We start from the raw sequence: 21,685 nt of genomic DNA, 5'->3' as shown, positions 1-21,685 counted from the left end.
AGGAAAAGGGGCTGTGGCCTTTTTTCTTGTCCTAAAGCAACGCATCTGCTGCCATCAGAGATGGGGCAGCAGCCCCACCAGTCCCCATACCAGTCCTGTACTCCAGCTCCCAGCACAGAGGCCAGGACTGAGCTCTGCTGACAGTCCTGCATCAGCAAACAGCAGCGCACTTGGCTCTGGAAGACTTGTGCAGGACAAAGGTAAATAAATACACACTAAGGAAATACCGCAATAAATACATTTATTTACATGGCTTCCTCCCCCCTTGCCACAAAGGGCTGCGAAGGCAGACACACACGTAGAACAGGAGGAAAAAGCCAGTACACCCCAACAGTGTGAAGACAGTGCCTATCTCTCTCAAGGAAGAGCCTAGTCCCCAGCTCTCCCCCTTCCCCATTTTGAGATTTATGGACCTGCATGTTAACTCCCAGCAGTCTTTCACCATCCCAGTTACAACCACGGAGCTCCCATGGCCCATGTAAATCCACGAGGTTCCCAGTTATCCATCCTTTACTTGGCAGGGGGGTTCCCTCCAGCAGAGGAGCAGGGGATGGCAGAGTCAGCCTCTGGCAAATGGCCCTTGCTTTTCCCAAATTCAATCACCAGGGGCTTCCCCTGCAGATTGTACCCGTTCACCAACACCATGGCGTCCTGGGCCGACTGGGTATCTGCAACAAGAGCGCAAATTGGGCGCAGGTTACACGGCAAGTTCTGGCACGGACACACGTGGTGTTCACACAGATGTTCCTGGCTCACGGACCCGCAGCCTGCGCTGTGATACAGGGCGGCGCTGGGATCCTCCAGCCAGAGTGAGGTGCTGAATATAAACATGGCACCTAACAGGCTGCATCCCTTCTGTTTCGATGAATCTTCTTCCAATTCAGGAAAAAGCCTATGACGTGATGAAGTGCTAAGGCTTGGACAACAGGTCCAAGCCAGAGTTGACCTATAGATGAATCCTGTATATTTTATAACTGGTAACCATTGTGCTAGTAGGTACTGTGCTAGGATATAACAAACCACCTATGCTGATGTAAAAAGTGCTAAAGGGTTGAAGTATTGAAGCCTGAACAACAGGCCCTGAGCCAAAGCTGCTAACTTAGCATGTAGTCATTAGCAAAATACATATGCTCATTAATGAAAGATGTAGCCTAGGTATCATATACTCATTACTGATGTGTCTATCCTGAATGTATTTTTTTATCCTTCTTTGTGTAGGTGCAAGTTAACAAGGCCACAGAGCCAGCTGTCTGGCCTTGGGACCAGATGTATGGCCTTGTTCTGAAAGGGACATAAATAAATCAGATAAGCAGGCAAACTCTCTTGGATTCCCCTTTGAGCCCTGGCCAGGCTCTAGGGGAATCTGATTGGAGAGTGAAACCAGATTTTCCGCTCAAAACAAAGGTGCCAGCTATTCTGGCTTGCTGATTTTTGGTATATAACGCTGGACCCGCTCACAGCAGATGGATGCCTCACCTACGGGTGGACACACCGTGTAGGACTTCCCACTTGCAGGGACAGGCTCTCCAAATCCTCCTTGCACCCGGGGCTGCCCAGCGACTGCGGATCTGGATGATGGTAACGAGTGCAAGTGGTGATGAATCTTTCTTAATCACTATTCTCCCTGTCGTGTAGTAAAGCTTAAGTGCATTACCCTGTATTTTCCTATTTGTTTGCTTTAAGTGCATTATTCTGTCTTTCCTTACTGTATGTTTTCTGTATTATTCTGTTATCCCCAGTAAAATACGCCTACTCTTTTCACTCTGGTGTCTGAGTTTAATTGGTATCCTTAATCAGCAAAACACGTGATAGGAAGAAGAGGGAGTGAACTCCCCTCCTTTCTGTGAAGAGCAGGCTTGGCATCAGCCCAGGGCCCTGCAGGGAGATGTGGCACCTTCTTAGGTCAGGGAAGATCAGACAGGCACGAAGCAGCAACTCACCAGGGAAGGTGATGAAAGCCTGACCCCTCATCCGGCCGCTCAGGAGGCGGAACTGGATCGGCGGGCTGTCCTCCTTCTGGAACCGAGCAAATAAGGACACCAGGTCCTTCATCGTCACTCGAGGGCCCAGGTTCTTCAAATACAGCACCTGTTCCAGACAGAGGGTCAGCTGGCCTGTGCCACGCAAACAGACACCTTTCAACCTGCTCCCAAGTCTGTACACCTCAAAGGTATGAATTAGTTCAGCCCCTCTGCCCTCCCAGCATCCTTCTTCCACCCGCATGCCAACAGTGGAGTTTGGAAGACAGGTAAGTGTACAGAGAAAGGCAGCTCTGGACCCAAAGGCATCATCGTGCTTGCCTGCACCAAGTGCTGATAGCTCGTTATTTATAAAACTCAACAAGCTCCAGTTACAGGTTAAGCACAGTTTGAGTAAAGTCACAGCTGGTCTGTCAGGCCCAAACAAGAAGAGCGCATCTTGACTAGTGACCTGCCGGAGCCAGGAGGGGCTGGGGTCTGAAGTACAGCTCTTTGCCAGGCCAGGTGACTTCCCACTCGAGCCAAAGGTGTCCTTCCCTCCCAGAGTGGAGGCTGCTCTCCCTTGGCTGGGAGGATCAACCAAGCACCCTCCAGGCAACAGCAAAGAGGAGCCTTTGCCTGCTGAAGCAGCTTCAGGGCATGCTAAAGAGCAAGAAGAACAAATCCTGGCTCATCTCAACATACCTTGTTGGGCTCCCCAGGATGGTAGGACGAGAACCTGGGTATATTCCGGAGTTCTTCTTTCGAGAGACGGTTCTTGCAGATCTCCTCTTCCGGGACAAACTCTACAGGCTCTTTGATAATCACGTGCCTTGGAGGGGACTGGTGGGGCCTTGTTTCAGGAAGGCTGGCACTTCTTGCCTGTTCTGCCTGCTCTTTCTGGTCTGGAAGCAATGACTCCTCAGCCACAAGCTCCTGTGGCGCCAAGGAAGGGCACAAGCATGGGTCACTCTTGGTAGGCTGAACTTCTGCAGGCCCCTTCTTGTTCAGCAGCTCTTGATAAACACTCTCCAGATGAATCATGGGGTCCTTTTCATCTGTTACCCTCTTCTGAGTGTCATCTAATCCACAACGGAGAAACACGGTAATGTGACTACCACCAAGAACCTGGAAAACGCACAGACTGCGGGAAGAGACACAGACAGGAGAAACCCCATTTTGACCCAGCCTCCATGCATCTGCCAGCCAGGCCCTGCAGGTTATTTAAAACAAGAACAGCCCCAGCAGCCAGCAAGTGCTGGTGTCCCAGCTCAGGATGAACCTGCAGAGAGCAGCAGCTGCACCATGAGCTTTGGAGAGAGCTCATTTCTTCCAGAGATGCCCTCACTAACGTATCTGCAGCCACATCTCAGCACATTCTAGTGACTCCTTCAACACACCCTCCTTCTCCTGGATGCATGGCCAGGATGTGCCACGCTGCCTTTCCACACTGCTACGTGGAAGATAAACTTTTTGCTTCCAGGGACAACGTCAGATTAAGCTCCCAGTTTTAAAGAAGGTCCATGGCATGGACTGACCAATGGCATCTCCTTTATTTGATGGAAATTAGGATAGAAGTGACATCTCTCACCCTACAAGCCTCAACCTTGTTGCCTCTTGGTTTTGCTAAATGGCACAATGCTGACACCAAAGGAGGGAGCAGGGGCCAGAGGACACTGGGTCAGCTGGACATTACAGGTTGAACAGCATCAACACTGAGCAAAGGGGTGTTTTAGGAGGTTGGAGTTTAGAAGTTCCTCCTCACCTGCTATTGAATACTGTTTTACACACAAAAATCAGTCTGGGATGGAGCTTCATGCCCACATGTTCTCCAGCTAAAGCAGACTGGAGCAGTTTTTGCCATCTCTGGAAAACACCTCGACTCTCTATCCAGAAAAGTCACATTAAGCCACAGGCTCAGGGACAACACTGCTGGGGCAAGAAGTGCTGTCATCCCATGGACACGACACTGGGAATCAGTAACTGGGCTCCAATTCCACTTTGGCTACTGGGGGGAGCCTTTAATAACTCACTCCTACTCTTTCCTACCCTGTGTCTTTGCTTCCCTCCCACCCTTGCTAGACTGCAGTGAAATCAGAAGGGACGGTCTCCAGCCCCACACAGGCACCTCATGCCGCTCAGTGCAGCTTGAGGGGGACCTCTGGGCTCTACCAAAGCACAACCCTGGCTGGTCTTTGCACACCAAGCTGGGCTCTGCAGTACATATGGCACGTCAGCAAGATCTGTGCTTGCCAGAGATGGACTCCACAAGCTTCTGTATGAAACCCTTCCGAGAGCCCACTCTGTCTGCTCATGTAAGAGAGGAAAATATCTCCTCCCACACAGTGCCAAAACAGAACCATGTCTTCAGGGACAGAAGGCCAGACAGAAATGTGTTGGACTCCCACACACCCCAGCGCTCCGTGCTGGAGCAAAGACAGGAACAGCCTTGAGCCCACAAACCTTCGTGGTAGAGCGCCCGGAGGAAGGAGTGGCGGTCTGTTCCCTGAAAGAGGGCATTTTCAATCTCCATCTCCCGCCGGCTCAGCTGCTTGCTGCCAGCAAACCTCTGCGGCAGGGCGAGTATGCGCTGGTGCTCTTCCATCTTCTCCTGGATGGCATGGAGTCGGTCCTGCGTGGCCTCCGGGGCAGCTCCCAGCCCAGAGCCCTGGAAGACAGGCACAGATTTGCTCAGATATGACACATGCCTCGTTTTCAGACAGTTGAATAACAGTCAAACTTCACATCCTCCAGCCCTGGAGCGGGTGTAACTGGGAACCACCCCCCGAAGAGCAGGTCACCAGGAGGTCCTGTTACTGCAAGGGTAGGACAGAAATACAACCACTCAGCAAGCCTCAGTTCTTGAGAGACGTGGAGAAAGAGCCCTGTTCTTCTGATCTTTCTGTGCTGCTTTCCCTTCCCTGGCCTTACGGTCTGACGGTGAAAACTTCCACTAAGCTTTTGGTCTATGGCCCTGGTATCGCTGAGAGAACCTTATTTGCTGAAAAGTGGACCCCAAGCTGCCGTCTGGCACCTGAGGGTAGGTTTACGCTGAGGACTAAACCCCTGACCTGCTTCACATGAGCCAGCTCCCAGAAACCATCCAGTGACTGCAGAAGAGACCTCATAGCTAAGCTGGCTACGAGCGAGCATTCCTGTATAAACAAACCTCACTGCACAGGGCCAGGGCACTGCTACGATTCACCAGACTCGTGCTGCCAAAGCACAGAGACGTACCCCAGCTGTAGAGGTGCATTTCTGTTCCTCCATCCACCCCTACTGAAATCTAGAGACCACACTTTAATGGGGCTGTAGGTGGATTTTCTTTTCTCAAATTCAGTTCAAGAATTACTGTGACAGATCCTTCTGCCTCAGGCTTTCTCCCTGCACTGAGCACTATCTAACAAAGACTTTCCTCTGGGTACCCTTCCCACCTGACTGCATAGGCCCACACGTGCACAGCTTCCATTCACCACTTCACAGCTTCCCTGGGGCACAAAAGGCTGTTTATATGGAAAAGCAATTCCAGGAAATCATCTGTAATACTTTGTTTTCAAAAAAGCTGCAACTTAGCAGCTGAAAATAATAGAAGCCTGCACTTGGTACTTTGCAGGAGAGCTCCACGGCCAGTCTGAAGTCCTCTCTATCTCAGCTTGGTGGAATCTTTCACTCAGGGCCTCCACGTACAAAGCCGCACATAGCTACCTGACTTGGGCTTTCTCTCTAAATATTATTCTTCTCCCACGAGCTGTAGAAGATGTGCCCTCATGTCACTGGTTCTTTCTGCCAGAGTAGTCTTTTCCACACTAATCTTTGTTTCTAAACATCCCAGAACTGATTTCATACCAAATACAACAGCTGGTACTGTTGACATTAATTTTCATTTTAAAATTAACACCACCCCTCTCTAAACTCTAATTAATGCAGGCCACACCAGGGCTGGGTTTGCATTTAAACACCAAGCAAGAAATTACTTCAGCTGAAGAGAGGCAAACCCATGATTACTACAGATGACTTCCTCCTGCACACAGCCATTGCTGAGGAAGAGGAGGAGAGGCAGAGGGAAGCCAAGGGTCAGCCCAAGTCTTGTTTTGCACCGCACCTGACATAGGACAACCCCAAACGCCCCTTGTCTCTGGAAAGTGAAAGAAAGGGTGAAGGTAGATGAAGGGGAGAAACCTGCTTTGGCACTGCTCTGCTGCAAACCGCACCCAAAGAGGAGTACATCACCGCAATCACACGCTTGGTCTAACAGCTCTGCACTACTATCTTTACATGGCTGTTTCAAGTCCCTTGAAGCATCTGCAAGCCCCTGAGGAGAGCATACAAAACCCTCCCTACAGACAGCTATCCCAAGCCAGCCATGTTACCCACAGATGTGTTAGAAGGAGGAAGTTGAGGCACTTTGAAGTGTTTCCTTCTTTTTCTCCTCTAGCCTTTAAATCCTTCTTACACAGGTATAAGCAGGTTAAATTATTTGCTTGAGACCATCAAGGTAGAGGCAGGAATACAGTCAGGTTCTGCTGTGTTCCAAAGGACCAACTCCTCTCTCCACCATAGCTTTTAGCACAGACCATTCCACCAAAGAAAACAGGCCAGAAGAAATGTGGGATCATGCTGGCCTAAAACCAAGAGATACATGGAGTGGCCATTCTTTACCAGAGGGCTTCCAAAGAACTTGCACTTTCTACCAGGGTGCCACAGGCCATGGGGTCAGAGGCATGGGACCACATTCACATCAGAGCAGAGCGTGCCTACCTTCCCTGTCGAAGCCCGGTTCTTCCAGAGCAGGATCTCCGAGTCGGAGAGTCCCAGTTCCCGGAGAGAGGCAGTTTCTTTGTTGCTCTCCTGCAGGGCCTGGAACTGCGACAAGGTCAAGGCTCCTGCAGCCTCCTCCCCAAATGGCTTGTAAAAAGCTGCAGGGGCAAAGCATCTCCGCTTTGACTTGCACCTGTAACCCAAAGCAACAGAACAGCAGAAACAGCTTAGCACCAAGAAACTAGAGGAATAGGAAGGGGCTGGCTTCTCCCCCTAACCATGCTTGGTCCTGCTGCACCTGGACAGAGGTGCTGTGTTTCCAAAACACAACTGAGCCACAGTCTCCCGACCCTTTCCCAAGCCCACGAGAACCTGTGGGCAGGAAGGTGCCCCAACACAAGCAAGAGGCATCCAGTGACACTGTAACACCCTGCAGGTACAAGCACAGGCCAGCCTGGGGTGGATGAGCTCTCCAGCCTAGAAACATACCCCTGTGTCTGGCCCAGGCAAATTGGTTATTTTCACAAAATAAGTTACCATCAGTGTTTGGTCCAGGAGACAAGGAGTGCTTAACTCCTGCTGGGGTGTCCGGGCAGGAGACCCAGCAAAGGAGGAAGGGTTTGTGCAGCTGTTTTGGCAGACAACAGCCTGCACCAATGTCTCCCCAGGGAAGCGACACTGCTGCTGCCCCTCCCATGGCCCAGCAGGCCCCCGGCAGCCCCCCAGGGGCCAGATCGGGACTTACTGCTCGATGGAGACAGTGGTATCGAGCTGGTGGTGAAGGAGGCTCTTCAGCTGCCTCTCTCCTTCTGTCTCCAGGTCTTCCAGGAGGAGCTCATCGCTGGACAGGCTGCTGTTGACCCTGGGGCACACAAGTACAACGCAGAGTGGTCAGGAAGGCAACAAGGAAAACACTGCTCAAAACACACCAGCACTACAGCCTCTCTACCTCCCTGTTTTCATGGGATTTGCAGCATGAGGAATCAAAACTACTTGACTAAAGCTTCGACTAACATTAACTAGAAAAGCCAAGATTTGGGACTACTTTGAGAACATTAAGAATACCCCTGGGAGTTTGTTTTTTTTTTTTTTAAAAAAAGACTAATCACATACAATCTTATTTTTATTGCTGGAAAGTTGCTTTGTATCAGTAAACAGACACTGCTAGTTTCAAATGAGTCAAGAAAGAAAGAAAATGAGGGCAAAGAGAAACAGTGAATTTGAGCAGCACTTTATGGCAAACTCCCTCTTCCCTTCCTGGGGTCACCTGCCTCCACACAGACAGGCAGACAGACACACACCACATCCCTACGAGGCAGCGTGGGCCCTGCTGTCCCCTCTTTTGGAGATGGCGCTCCTACACCCTGGGCTTCTGCTGGAGCCAGTGGGAGCTGTGGAACCAGGCTGCTGGCAGCAGCTCGGCTCGGCCTTCCCACGGCTGGGAGGGGAGGCCCACGCCTGTCCCGGGAAGCCGTTCTGGGCCGACTCTGCGCCGGCGATGTGACCCACTTTGAGGTCAAAGCGTTCGCTGCCGCTTTTGGGATGACGGCAGCTCCAGGAGGGTTTGACGCCCCCAGCGAAGCGCCCAAAAAGCGGCTTTGCGAGGCCTCAGCGCCTCCACAGCACGTCGCGCCCGGTGAGGCGCCAGAGAACCCCCGGGCCGTGCTGTCACCCCGAGCGAAGGCCGACACGAGCTCCACGCTGGCTGTTTGGGAACACCAGGGAAGCTCCCGGGGGCCGGCGAGGACCAACTCCGACCCACTCCCGACCCGCCGCCGCCGCCGCTCACCTCCGCATGGCCGCGGCCCGCCCGCCCTGTACCGCCCGCCCCGCGCGGGGGCTGCTGGGAGGTGCCGGCAGCGGGTCCCGCCTCTTCCGGGTCAGGGCTCAAGGGGCAGCGACGGCGGGAACCCCTCAGGGCACTAAAATGGCTCCGCTCCCCCGTGAACACCCGCAGCGAAGGGTCTGGAGCCTCCGCAGGGGTTTCCCACAGGTCCCACCAACAACAGGCTCCTCTGGAGCAGCTGTGAGACTCCCCTCCCTCTCCTCTAACGACCATGAAGTCCACACACAGGGGAAAGAAAAAGCTAACGAGCAACTCACAAGTTTTAACTCACATTAAAGGCACTAAATCGGTCTAGTAAGAGGGCCCTTCCCTTTCTCCAGGGGACAATAAAGACAAAGCCGACGGGGTGCAGGCAGAGGTAGGTAAACTCACACTAAAGCCCACTACACATTATTTGTGCCCCTTCAGCATTTCCCAGAATAGAAGCATAAAGGGGCAAAGGAGAACCGAGTATGAGGGCAGTTTTCTAAATAGTGATCATTCACTTCCCTCTACGAGTAAAGATACATTGGAACGTGCATGATAATCACACTTACCAAAAACCAGCGATAGGACTCTGCCTCCTAAAAACCCTTCGCAGCAGACTCGTTGACCAGGTTCTTTCCTGCACCCTTGCGACTCAACAAACTACACGACACCAAATCACCACACATGCACCGTTCTTCTACTGGCACATCGAATCATCTTTAATTGCGCAGAAATTGTGCTTACAGGTACCAGCACAAGGACTTTATTGCCAAAAGTACAGAGAACAAGGCCCGCTCTCAGAGGTGGAAGCATACCTAACTGAAACACAAACTCCAGCTGGCAACAGGAGGAACTTGAGTCTCTCAGACTGCTGCAGCTCCTTCTGAGGAGACCTCTTCATTAAACCATCTCTGCACGGACCTGCAGAAAAGCTGAGCAAGTCCCGACCGAACATATTCAAGTTATGCTGAAGTACTGGAGAGCTCAGCCGTGGAGGCACACGCTGCCTGCATCCCTCAAGGGCAGCGTTTGTGCATCTCACCAGTCTGCATGCAGTTATAAACAACAGAGACACAGAGCACACGCTTTCTGCACAAACTACGACAGGGTGACCCGCTTATTGGATGAGGGAAAGGCTGTGTATGTAGTTTACCTTGACTTCAGTAAGGCCTTTGACACCGTTTCCCACAGCATTCTCCCGGCAAAACTGGCTTGCTCGAGGCTTGGATGATCGCACGCTCTGCTGGGTAAAAAACCGGCTGGATGGCCGGGCCCAAAGAGTTGTGGTGAACGGAGTTAAATCCGGTTGGCGGCCGGTCACGAGTGGTGTCCCCCAGGGCTCGGTTTTGGGGCCACTCCTGTTTAACATCTTTATTGATGATCTAGATGAGGGGATCGAGTGCACCCTCAGTAAGTTTGCAGATGACACCAAGTTGGGTGGGAGTGTTGATCTGCTCGAGGGTAGGGAGGCTCTGCAGAGAGATCTGGACAGGCTGGAGCGATGGGCTGAGCCCAACTGTATGAGCTTCACTAAGGCCAAATGCCGGGTGCTGCACTTGGGCCACAACAACCCCCAGCAGCACTACAGGCTTGGGGAGGAGTGGCTGGAGAGCTGCCAGTCAGAGAGGGACCTGGGGGGGTTGATTGACAGCCGGCTGAACAGGAGCCAGCAGTGTGCCCAGGTGGCCAAGAAGGCCAATGGTATCCTGGCTTGTATCAGCACTAGCATGGCCAGCAGGGACAGGGAAGGGATCTTGCCCCCGTACTCGGCACTGGTGAGGCCGCACCTCGATGAGTGGGTTCAGTTTTGGGCCCCTCACTCCAAAAAGGCCATTGAATGACTCGAGCGTGTCCAGAGAAGGGCAACGGAGCTGGTGCAGGGTCTGGAGCACAGGTCTGATGGGGAGCGGCTGAGGGAACTGGGGGGGTTTAGTCTGGAGAAGAGGAGGCTGAGGGGAGATCTCATGGCCCTCTGCAACTCCCTGAAAGGAGGGTGCAGAGAGGGGGGATGAGTCTCTTGAGCTAAGTAATAAGTGATAGGACAAGAAGGAATGGCCTCAAGCTGCGCCAGGGCAGGGTCAGACTGGCTCTTAGGAAGGATTTCTTTGCAGAAGGGGCTGTTGGGCGTTGGAATGGGCTGCCCAGGGCAGGGGGGGAGTCCCCATCCCTGGAGGGGTTGAAGAGTCGGGTTGACCCAGCGCTGAGGGATCTGGTGGAGTTGAGAACTGTCAATGTTACGCTAATGGTTGGACTGGATGATCTTCCAGGTCTTTTCCAACCTAGACGATTCTGTGATTCTGTGAACTTCATGCCCCTCTCAGACGGGACGGGGTGAATGCCAGCCAGACACTGCAAAGACTGCCTTTGGAACAAACAACAAATTTTATTGCAAGAAAGGAAACAAGCCCAAACCAGAACATGAGATCTAGGTCCCCAAAAACCTCTTTTCTGTTGAGACCACAGGTTAATCCTTTAAACTTAGAGCCATTCAATCAAACGTGATCCGAAAGCTGCGCTCCTGCTCCTTGCGGCGGCTCTCGCAAACCTTTGTCACCTCTTCCACCTTCCTCTGCAACACGGCTGTGGGAGAAACAAGCCGTTAACAGTCACCCGAACACACAACCCTGCACAGTTCCGCCCACAGAAGGAGACAGAAAAACATTCTGACAGTCACTCAGATGTGACAGTGCACAAAGGAGGAGGGCCACCCAACACAGAGCACTGCTAACCCTCCAAGGCAAAGACGACCGTCTAAGAAGTATTCTGAGGCATTCCGGGACCGGCAGGCGGAATCGGAGGGGTCCTGGGACACGCTGTGGACGCTGCTTGCCAGGCCCGTTTGCTGTAGTTCCAGGGCGCTGCATCCGAGAGTAGAGCAAACCCTCCCCGAACAGGAACTGCAAGCTGGTCTGCAATTGCTCTGCAAACCAGCTTCCCCTACCCACCCCTGCTCAACTCGCTCTGAATTATGCAAATCACAGGTGAAGCACACAAGAGGACAGAAATACATACACCTTTTCTTGCAGGATATCACAGAGCCATAACAAGCTTTTAACGGTAAATACAGAAAGGACGGTGCAATCGCACAGAAGAGCTGCAGAGCACTTGCAGCCACAGCACAGATCGTCTGTTATTTGCAGATCACGGAACTGGAAATACGTAAGGAAATACTGATCGTCAACTTTAAACGCATCAGGCATCGCAACACACAAACAATCTGGGCACAGGCTAAAGCAGTTTCTGAGATCATTCCATGAAAGCTTATCAGAAGCTATGCAACAGGGCTACGGATTAGGTCGGCCCGTGGCTTGGAGAGAGATATTCCAGGTTCGGTTCCATTTCGTGCATCGTGCCAATCCCAGCATCTCCCAGTAACAAATTAAGCAACACGTTTCAGTTTGCCACTTTTCAAAACTTCACCATGCAAAAACGATTATGGCACAAAATGGCAGTCTGCTTCCCTGCCTCCCAGATCTCTCCTGCTCAGCCTGGAATTCAGGTGTAACTAGGACAGAGGAGACTGGCTGCTTCTCTCAGGAAGAGGCAGAAGGTCAGAACAAGGCTTTGTCCAAACACTCCTTTCACTCGTGGAAGCAGCACCACCCCACGTCCACGTTCATCAAGGCCATTTAATTGTGGCAGTGGGGTTAACAGCAATTCGAATGAAGTGCCACACTTGCACAGGACTGTTTAACAAGTCAGACGAGTTAATAGCCACCGTGTCTGAGTGTGCCGAGAAAAGATCACCGGCTGTTGTCAAACCGTCCTGGATGTGTCCCCCACGGAGCCAAACTGGTAACGTTACCTAAGCACAGATGTCCTAGTTCTGGTTTGTGGGTTGGGTTGGGGTTTTTTATGTACAAAAAGACTGTTAAGGAACGTGTCCTTCCCAGGCCTACTCAATTCACGAATGGCAAGGGCTACGCAAAGGCTTACTTCAAACTTGCATCCTTTTCCACCATACCACTTAAGTGCACACAGTAACAGGAATTCTTCTCCTTGCTAAGAACCCCACAGAAACACACATTAACCTTTTGAGAACCTGCAATTTCTTGGGCTTATTGCGTCTTTCTTGTTTGAAGGTGAACTGAAGATGAACTGTTTCTTTAGATCTACACTTCCCAGCACAGAGAATGAATCGTTATTAACTGAGAAGACAATTTCTTGGGTTCTGAATGACAGAGGGAAAAAATGGGTCTCCTTTCTAGGAAAATGTAAAGGAATCCAGTTGCTGTTTTCACACACATTCTACAAAGTCACAATTCTGATGCCACAGGAGGTGCACCAGATTTCCCAATGAAGGCATGTTTGGAATGCAGAAGGTAACATATATGTTCTGGAAGAAAAAGCCAAATTCAATCCTGACCTAAGCCAGTAACACTATTTACACATGGACAGCATTATGCCTGATTTCACCCAAGTACACCAGGCATGGTTTTGCCTGGATTTTGCTTGCAATTGTGGGGAGGAGGAGGATAATAATATTACACACACACACTTCACCAATTTTCCTATTCCAAAGGAAAGCCCCTCAACATTTGAGAAGTGGAAATATTTAACCTTAGCTTGACATAAGGTTTTCCCTTTACGCTGATGCATGCCAAGCAGTGCTTTTCTGTAAAACATCAGCAGTTGCCAGGAATTACTTCTCAGCAGGGGCCTTAATGCACATCAGAATTCAAGCACAGAAGGGACAGTGTCACTGAGAGCAAGAAGGAGAAGACTCCTCAGGAATCTTCAGGAATTCATTCATGTTCAAGAAGCACATGCACACATGCTACATGCTTTGTGTTTACATTCCCCCAACAGCTGCAAGACGACTCTCACCTGAGTTCTGGTCAATCCACTGCAACGAATCCATGTGCGCATTCAAAATTTTACAGATCTGCTGAAGCTGAGCAGAAAGAGAAGGTGCAAGTCATTTGCTGTGCTACGTCAAAACTAAGAGCAGTAAAAGACAGCCTGCCCGTCCCTGCCTTTGGAACACAATGCAATCAAATTTCTCGTACGCACAGCTCCACTATCCTAGCAGCCACTTTCCCAGCGAGTCTGTGCAGCAACTGTGCTGCTTTGCTTCTCTTTCCCATCAGGGAAACAGACTGGTTTAGAGTATATGCCTGTGGCTTCGGCTCATTCCAGTTCAGACCTAGGAACCACCACCACGGGAATCACCTGAGGCTTGAGGGGGCAACAGTAAGATGGAATGGGAAAAAACTCAGTCTGCAATATGAAGGGAACTTTTTACGGGAAAAAAAGCTTCTCAGTAAAGCCTTAAGGAGTATCAAGATCAATTTAATACATATGAGAAGGAGCTGGTGATTCTGATCTTGTTTTCATGGGGATACAAAAGTAGTACAAGATACAAGAATCAGCAGCTTCGAGGGCATTCTGAACAAAATTGAGGTTTGCCATGAGAAAGACGCAGGCAGTGGAGCACACAGCCAGATCAAAGTTAAGAAATGTCTCAGAAACAAGTTGTAATCTAGGTAAAAATTAGACAAGCCAATAACCACAGTTCATGCCAGAATGAGATACTCTGAAAACTATTCACAGAACTGCAGAGTAAGGACCCGAGTCAGGCCGGCTTGTGCTGTGTTATAATGCAAGTTTTACCAGAAGAGAACCAACCCAAGGACAAAACAAAACACCCTTCCAAGGCTGAAACCACAGGCAGGGGGGTATCCATGAGTGGACAAAGAGTTACAACTGTTTAAATATCCTTCGTCTCTTTACCAACATGCAAAAAATAAACCTTTGATTTACCGGGTCACTCGTGTCAGCTGGGCCTCTTGATGTATTCAAGTGCTCAGTGATGTCCTTCAGATCTTGTGCCATACGCTTCAACTGGGCATCTATGTTTTCAGCCAGTTTATAGCTGCAACACACACGGAAACAAAGGTCAGAATGTTTAAGACCTGCTCCCAGTCACTCCCACTCTGGGTGATCAGAATCAGCTGCCACACTGTTCAGCCAAGGCCGGCAGATACATGGGAGCAGCAGCACGAGAGGATTCTGTCACACAGAATCTTCCTCTCTTGACAGATGCACGGAGACAGACAAGCAATACTGTGGAGACCTTTCTGGAAGTTCTGTCACAACCAAAGGAACCAGCCCATCCAGGTCCCTGCTACCATCCAACACTTCAGGCTTACAAGGATGCCTGAGCCACACATAGCACATCCTCCTCTCATTGCTTCTATCACTAGATAATTACTCCTTTTTAGAGATTATGCCAAAATTAGTAACCTTTTCCCAGACAGCTGATTACACCAACAGCCAAAGAGCTTTCCAGGCTCATTCCAGGCAATTCCCGTTTCTAATGCGTAAAAACTACATTGCCATGCATAAATCAGGATTACATATTTGAAAAAGGCCACTGACTGTTCAATCTTGTCACGCATCCCAACTCTACTTCTTGCTGACTGACCATCACCACATTAGCCTGCTCATCACACGCTCAAAGCAGATTTCTGTCTTACGTCCTCTCCCGTTCTTCATCGGCGTGCTGCAAGTAGATAGTCCCGCTCTGCTCCTTCACAGACTCCTCCAGAGGGGTCAACAAGTCTTCAAGCTCCTTCTGCTGCGACAGAATGAAGTCTAGTTCCTGATCCAGTCTGGAAAGAGAAGATGGTAACTACCCCACTTAGAGGTTATCTACATTCTAGATCTGCCATACCACAATGCAAGAAGATGCAAAAAAGAAACATGATCATCTCAAGAGTTCATAGTTCCGTACCTCTTCTGATCAAGCTTCACTTTCTCTACTTCTCTGTGCAATGAAGTAATCTGGAAATAGAACACAACTACATTATAAAAACACAGAAGTTTTTATCATACTGTAAACTCACAGAGCAGACTTCCAAGCTTCAATGCCTACAGACCAGAACAGACATCCAGTGAGTTTTTCAAAAGCCCCCAGATGTTAATCCACACTAGATGTTTGCTGCCTCTGTAACACCAAAGGCCTTTAAGGACCTAAGCAGGCAAAATCAGGTTACACTGGATGTCACTTACTTTCTCTCCATTCTCTATCAGCGTCCGATCCCAGGCATTAACTTGTGTAGCTTGATGCAGAAAGTGTTTCTCTTGGTCTTCCAGTTCCAGACTCCACTTGTTTATCAAACTCTCCAGCTGGGCATAAGTCATGACTGGAGGCGTGCTGAGAGGAAGCACGAGACAGTACAGAACACAAGATCAATAACCAAAACACCAACCTGACAACACTCATTTCCCCTCCCTCCGCCAGACACCAGCACTAATACTGCCTCTTGCCCCAGTCAGGAATTAGCTGTAACACAACACTCACCTGGAGGTTGTGGTGGTGGTGGTGATGGCAGCTGTAGAAGTCCCAGCTCCAATGGCACCAGTTGTAGTTAATGGCTTAAGATTCAAAGCAAAGCCAGAAGCAGAAGTAGTGCCTGAACGAAGAGATGCAAGTCAAGCAACGGAAGAGGACACATCTGCTGCCGAGCAAATGAAGAACAGGTCCAATATACACTTCTAAGCGCAGTGCTCTATGAGCTCAAATAGGTCCCTTAAACAAAAAGCAAATCCCACGTCTGTCAGGAAGGGAACAAAGCACATCTTGACAGTGGACTTGACAGTGGAGGAGTGGACTATACATGCCTGACCAGGAGCTCGAGCAAAATGAGGAACTGTCAGCCTGCACTTAACTGGGCATTATTCAAAGAAACACAGCATGAGCCCAAACTCCCCTCAATCTCCTCGGGTTTTAATATTAGACCTAATAACTATCAGCACACCCAGTTCCTCTCCTCCATCTTTGCAGAAGATGAAACGTCTGTTTTCACGGAGCTAAAAGCATCTGTCGGATGGTACTGCCAGCCCGTCAGACGGCACTGCCAGGCACTGGGCTCAAATTCTTCACAGTCTCTCCAGAAACAAGCTTTACAAAGACCCTGAGAGCCGAGCAGCATCCATGTTATTACACTAAAAACTGAACGGTAACTGCAACCAGAAAAGGATGTTCAGTCCTGAATCCCAACGCTGTGCAGCAGCAAATTCCACTGCAGGTCTTCACATGAGGGTTGTCACTTAGATATACAGCACCCATCTCTGATCTGGGTTTTTGGGAAGATAATGAAATCCAACCCTTTGAGACTTCCAGTATGGAAGAAACAGATTAAAGGGGCACAACTGGGACATAAAACATCTCTCCCTAACACTCCCTGCAAGTCTTTGGCCTCTCCCTCCCCCATCAGACATCCCTCCCTCACCTCTTGGAGCAATGCTGCACCCACACAGGCAGGCTGGAGGAGGAGCAGCTCATCTATTTACTCGACTTGCTCCAGACTAGAACATCAAAGCCCACGGGCGATCCTTCACCCAGAGGCCCTTTGCTGTGCACAGGCTCTCAGAAGTCATACGGAATGTGCGTTTGGGGAGATGCAAAAGAGGAGCAGACAAAGAACAGCTAATTCTTACTAGTGGCAGTGCTTGTTGCGGCAGCTGTCGTTCCAGGAATCTTTAAGCCAAACCCAAGCGTTCCAAGACTGGCTGTCCCAGTGGAAGGGGCACCAACTGTAAACAGAAGACAGCATTGAAGAGTCTGTGTAACCCATCAAATACTGTGCCCCTTTGAAAAGCCCCACCCTCCCTGCTCTCCCATCTCCACCTGGTCTTTATTTGTATCAGCCAGGATCACTGTTTAGGTGAAGGATCACTCAGACACAACACAATAAAAGGCAGGCTGAAGCTATAAAGGAGCCAGAATGCTCTGCGATTCTTCCAGGAAGCTTTACGGACCCAGGTGCCAAGCTACCGTCGCTTCTCTTTACCTATCCTGCAGTATCTAACATTTCACTGCTAAAATAAGCAAAGGGTACTGGGCACTGGCAGGCAGGAAATGCAGCCCCTGCATCAGTCTTCCTTGCTAAAGCAACACAACTGCACAGACTGCAGGAAACTCGCTGGTCACGTCTCAGTTGCCTGGAAACAGCCCACCTATTACCATCCAAAACCACCCCGATAATCAGAGAATGCCCCTTAGCTCAAACACTGAGATTAAGGTCAGCTCTGGAACGAGAGTAGCAATGCAAGCATTGGGGAGCCACCAAAACTACAAGTTGCTAGGCTGCTATATATGGCATCTACACATTGCAGCTGATTAGTTAAAAGTAATCAGTGTGGCCCTAACATAAAAACTTGGGAAGGTGTTTGGGTGCAGCTGCCCAAATTTTCAGAGGTAGGTGTAAGACAACACCACATAGGGAACAGTTGTATTGGCTCTGGTGAACGTTGACATTTACTGTCACTAGTCTCCATAATCAAAGGAAGCTGAAGCGTTAACATCTCACTGCAGGCTGAGAAGGAATGCTCTTAGGACTGTCTTCAAACCTGGGCTACTGCCTTAACGCCATCAGAAAGCAGACACTACTTCCTGCCATAAAAGGAATTTTGCAAGAGAAAACTTGCCAGTTTTTACCAGAGGAACTTGCAAACATACAGCTGTGTGAATCCTTTGTTTTAAGCATGCTGCATCTCCACTGTCACAGGACACTGCTCTTAAAGAAGGGTGGACACCTAATGCAAGAGGCAGAGGTAACCAGACTCAAGGCACTGGGCTCTGGCAGACAGCAGCTGAAACACCCCTGGAAAGCTCAGCTGTGGCGATACCACCCAGACAGGGAAACAAAAAATTCTCTGACAGCTAAAACTGCCCCGTGCTGCTTGTCCACTCTGAATCCAAAGTGCACTTTGGTTTACACAAAACCCTCCACAAGCCTCAGACCTGAAGAAAGTTTGCCACAAATCACAAAGAAGGAAGGTGGCAAACAGCAGGAAGAGCTGGCCTTTGAATTCTCCCGTTACCCCAGCAGCTGCAGCTACTGACGGGCAGCACCGACCACGCGGCTCTTTTATTCCCCCAACAGCTAAAATCTGTGCGCTGGGACTTACGTGAGAGGCCCGTGCCTGTAGACGATGTCGGTGCTGAAGAACTCACTATAGATGAGAACAACGTCGGCCCCGTTGAGCCCAGAACGGAGGTCGTGGTGGTAGCGGCCGTTGTAGCAGCTGTGGATGTCACTACCAAGGGAAAAAGCGCCCGTCTTGTACAACCAGACCACACCAAGCTCTCGCCCGTTTCAGAAGAATCATGCTGAGAACGCGACACAAATTGGCCTACATCCATTTTCTAAGGATGTCAGAATTCTTAATTATTCTTCCTCTTATTCTACCTCAAATCTACCTCTTTTCCAAGGTATCCTTTGAACTTGTGGCACCCTCCCGCTACACTCCAGCAACAAGCACACAACAGAATTTGGCACGTGGGACGCAATAAAAACCACAGGATACTAAGTTCAGTGGCTGTACGAACTGTCACAGAATCCTGACACCATGGCAAATTCACAGTGACAAACACTTCTCGCCCATTTCCAGACTCCAGTTTAGAAAACTAATCCCAGAAGGAGAAGCAGATTCACAAAGTCACAAGCGGAGTCACAAAGTCCTTATTTGCTACAATCACCTCCTACCTCCAAGTTTGGTTCCAAAGGACAGAGCGGGTCCCTGGCTGGTACTAGTGGTCAGCGTTGCCATGGGTGCACTAGTGGCTGCTGTGGAAGTCAGGGACCCAAAGCTGAGACCTGAAACAAGTACAAGGAAAAGACAAAACTTTTACTACAGAGACACTGTAGCTTCCACTGACCCCAGCAACTGTCAGGTCAGAAGCAGTAAAAGAAAACATGAATATTCAAAGTAACAAAAACTCTTGCGTTACACAGGAAATCGAGTCGGGCTAAGAAGCTTCTTAGGGAAAGAGACTTTCAAGAATGATTCTAGCACAGACGAACATCCCCCTCGCCCCAGAGCTGATGACCTTCCCTCCGAGGCCTGCACTGGCATCAACAAGGAAATCAAAAGCTGCAAACGGAACTTGTGCCGGACTCTCCGCTTCTACACGCACTGGCAAAACTATTTCAGCCTCCAAACCCAAAGGCTGATTAGCAATTGCTACTCGTCACTAGAGACCCTGGACAAGCACGTGACAGAAACCACCGATTCCAGCCATTCACTTCATTTCGCACCAGCAGAAGCCGGCGGCTGCAGAACCTCCAGCCCAGCCCCACTCGCCCTCCGTGCCGCCAGCCCTCCTCACTGCCGCTGCCGAGCCCCGGCACTCACCGGCGGGCTGCCCCCCGAGGCTGAAGGGCGTTGCTGACTGGGTCGCAGCTCCTAAGGTGGCAGCCGTGGTGGCAGCAGCTGCCGGGGCCGTTCCGAAGCTCAACCCTGCGGGCACGGCTGACGGAGCTGCAGCGCCGACGCTGAAGCCGGCTGCTCCGGCCTGAGTTGTGGTAGCGCTGGAGAACGTAAAGCTTCCAGTTGTCCCAGACTGGGAGGTGGTGGCGGCGGTGGTGGTGGCGCCAGCAGATCCAAACACAAAGCCAGAAGGGGCTGCTGCTTGACTTGAGGGCGTGCTGGTTGGTACCGAGCTACCAAATCCAAAGCCCCCTGTGATTCCAGTAGCTGGAGTTGCAGTACTGCCTCCAAAGTTTATTTTTGGAGCATTTGCCCTAGAGAAGAAAAGAAGACCATCTGCTTGAGACATACACCCAGTCAAGCGCCGAGGCGACTTTCTTACAGACCGTGTGCCGACAGCAGACACACCTTTCAAAGAGATGTGCACTCGATCAGCTTCATCTTTCAATTCTGACACCACCTGTGACCTGCAATCCCCTGTGAAGTCTCTTTGTACCGACTCCCCCTCAATTACCCCCACCCACCCAGGCCCCAGAAGGCACTCAGAGTCACAGAATCACAGACCGGCGCGCCAACACCTTACTCTGAACACCCATGCGATAAAGCCGGCCCTGACAAAGATCGGGTCTCGCCGGACGCGCTCCCGAACGTGCTCGAGGGCCGTGGGCGTTCGAAGGCGCAACAGCAACCGGTTCCCCTCCCCCGAGAACGCCGCCAGAGGCTTCCAAAGCGGCAAGGACGCCGCCGCCCGCCCGCTGCCCAGCGGCCAGGGCCGCTCACAAGGCCCCCGACCCCGGCCGCCCCCCGCGCCCCTCACCCCAGCGGGAACACGTTCGCTGCCGGCGCCGCGGGGGCCGGCGCCGGCGTCCCGAAGCTGAAGCTGGCGGGCGGCGCGGCAGCGCCCGGCCTGCTGAAGGAGAAGAGCCCGGCGGGCTGGCTGCTGGCGGGCGCCTGGGCCGCGCTCCCGAAGCTGAAGGCCCCCGAGGCGGCCGGCGTGGAGAAGGAGAAGCCGGTCGTGGCCGTCGTGGCGGCCGTCTTCGGCGTGCCCAAAGCGAAGCCGCCTCCCGCCGCGCCCGACCCGAAGTTGAACTGGTTCATGGCGGCCGCGGCCCGCTGGCAGACGAACAGCTACCGACGCCGGGATGACGCACGGTACCGCCGCTCCGCTCCGCTCCGCGCCCGCCCCTCGCCCCGCCCCCAGCCGCCGGCAGCCTCTTCCCGCCCTCCCCCCTATTGGCTGGCGCCGCCGCCGCTCGTGGGCGAACAGTCCGGATTGGCTGGCGCCGTTCGGCGGGGCGGGGCGGTGGCACTGTCGCTGTGGTGGTGGGGGACGCGGCCGGTGGCGGCGGGCGGCGAGCAGCGGTAAGCCCTGCAGCGGCACCGCGGCCTCTGGGCGGTGAAGTGGCTCAGCCGGTGCCCATCATGTTTGAGAAGGCGTGGCAGTCTGGTGAAGCTCCTGGTGACTGGAAAAGTGGAAACATAACCCCCATTTTTAAAAAGAGAAAAAAGGAGGACCCGGGGAAGTACAGGCCAGTCAGCCTCACCACTGTGCCCAGCAAGATCATGCCAGGAGCAGATCCTTCTGGAAAATATGCTGGGGCACATGGAAAATAAGCTGATTGGTGACAGCCAACACGGCTTCACTAAAGGCAAATCATGCCTGATGAATTTGGTGGCCTTCTACAATGGGGTTACAGCACTGGTGGATAAAGGGAGAGCAGCTGATGTCATCTACCTGGACTTGTGCAAAGCATTTGACACTGTCCCACACGACATCCTTGTCTCTAAACTGGAGAGACGTGGATTTGATAGATGGATCACTCGGTGGATAAGGAATTGGCTGGATGGTCTCGCTCAAAGTGCTGAGATCAACAGCTCCATGTCCCAGTGGAGAGCAGTGACGAGTGGTGTCCTCAGGGGTCGGTGTTACTGGCGC

General features: G+C 51.4%; 2 protein-coding genes across 3 annotated transcripts; both read right to left on the bottom strand.

Moving 5' to 3' along the window:
- Positions 1–224: 224 nt before the first annotated feature.
- Positions 225–8,564, bottom strand: RBM41 (RNA binding motif protein 41). 2 transcript variants are annotated; one of them, XM_074835114.1, is made up of 7 exons: positions 8,506–8,564; positions 7,462–7,578; positions 6,717–6,909; positions 4,422–4,626; positions 2,664–3,040; positions 1,941–2,088; positions 225–668 (listed from the first exon to the last, which is right to left on the bottom strand). In XM_074835114.1, the coding sequence occupies exons 1-7, from the start codon at positions 8,511–8,513 to the stop codon at positions 511–513; spliced, it is 1,206 nt and encodes a 401-aa protein (XP_074691215.1). In that variant the 5' UTR covers positions 8,514–8,564; the 3' UTR covers positions 225–510. The 2 variants fall into 2 exon arrangements, with proteins under 2 accessions (XP_074691215.1, XP_074691216.1); XM_074835115.1 differs by lacking the exon at positions 8,506–8,564 and adding an exon at positions 8,018–8,212.
- A 2,324-nt stretch (positions 8,565–10,888) lies between these two features.
- Positions 10,889–20,923, bottom strand: LOC141927821 (nuclear pore glycoprotein p62-like). The gene is made up of 12 exons (XM_074835113.1): positions 20,567–20,923; positions 19,675–20,063; positions 19,026–19,136; positions 18,448–18,576; positions 16,975–17,070; positions 15,836–15,947; positions 15,544–15,688; positions 15,266–15,315; positions 15,009–15,143; positions 14,293–14,404; positions 13,357–13,423; positions 10,889–11,109 (listed from the first exon to the last, which is right to left on the bottom strand). Exons 1-12 carry the CDS (start codon positions 20,845–20,847, stop codon positions 11,018–11,020), a joined length of 1,719 nt encoding a protein of 572 aa, XP_074691214.1. The 5' UTR covers positions 20,848–20,923; the 3' UTR covers positions 10,889–11,017.
- Positions 20,924–21,685: the final 762 nt, after the last annotated feature.

Source organism: Strix aluco, chromosome 10 (genome assembly GCF_031877795.1).
Source record: "Strix aluco isolate bStrAlu1 chromosome 10, bStrAlu1.hap1, whole genome shotgun sequence".
NCBI classification, from domain to species: domain Eukaryota; kingdom Metazoa; phylum Chordata; class Aves; order Strigiformes; family Strigidae; genus Strix; species Strix aluco.
Note: the sequence above shows the minus strand (reverse complement) of the source record. Positions and strands in the feature narration are given on the sequence as shown.

Excerpts from the sequence above, each read along its gene's own strand:
- RBM41 (XM_074835114.1), bottom strand. Across the intron at positions 2,089-2,663 it reads ATCCTGGGGAGCCCAACAAG|GTGCTGTATTTGAAGAACCT; the intron begins GTATGTTGAGAT and ends TGTCTGGAACAG. Across the intron at positions 669-1,940 it reads GGCTTTCATCACCTTCCCTG|ATACCCAGTCGGCCCAGGAC; the intron begins GTGAGTTGCTGC and ends CTCTTGTTGCAG.
- LOC141927821 (XM_074835113.1), bottom strand. The coding sequence starts at position 20,847 with ATGAACCAGTTCAACTTCGGGTCGGGCGCGGCGGGAGGCGGCTTCGCT. Across the intron at positions 15,144-15,265 it reads GTGAAGCTTGATCAGAAGAG|ACTGGATCAGGAACTAGACT; the intron begins GTACGGAACTAT and ends TTCTCTTTCCAG. Across the intron at positions 13,424-14,292 it reads CAGCTGACACGAGTGACCCG|CTTCAGCAGATCTGTAAAAT; the intron begins GTAAATCAAAGG and ends CTTTCTGCTCAG.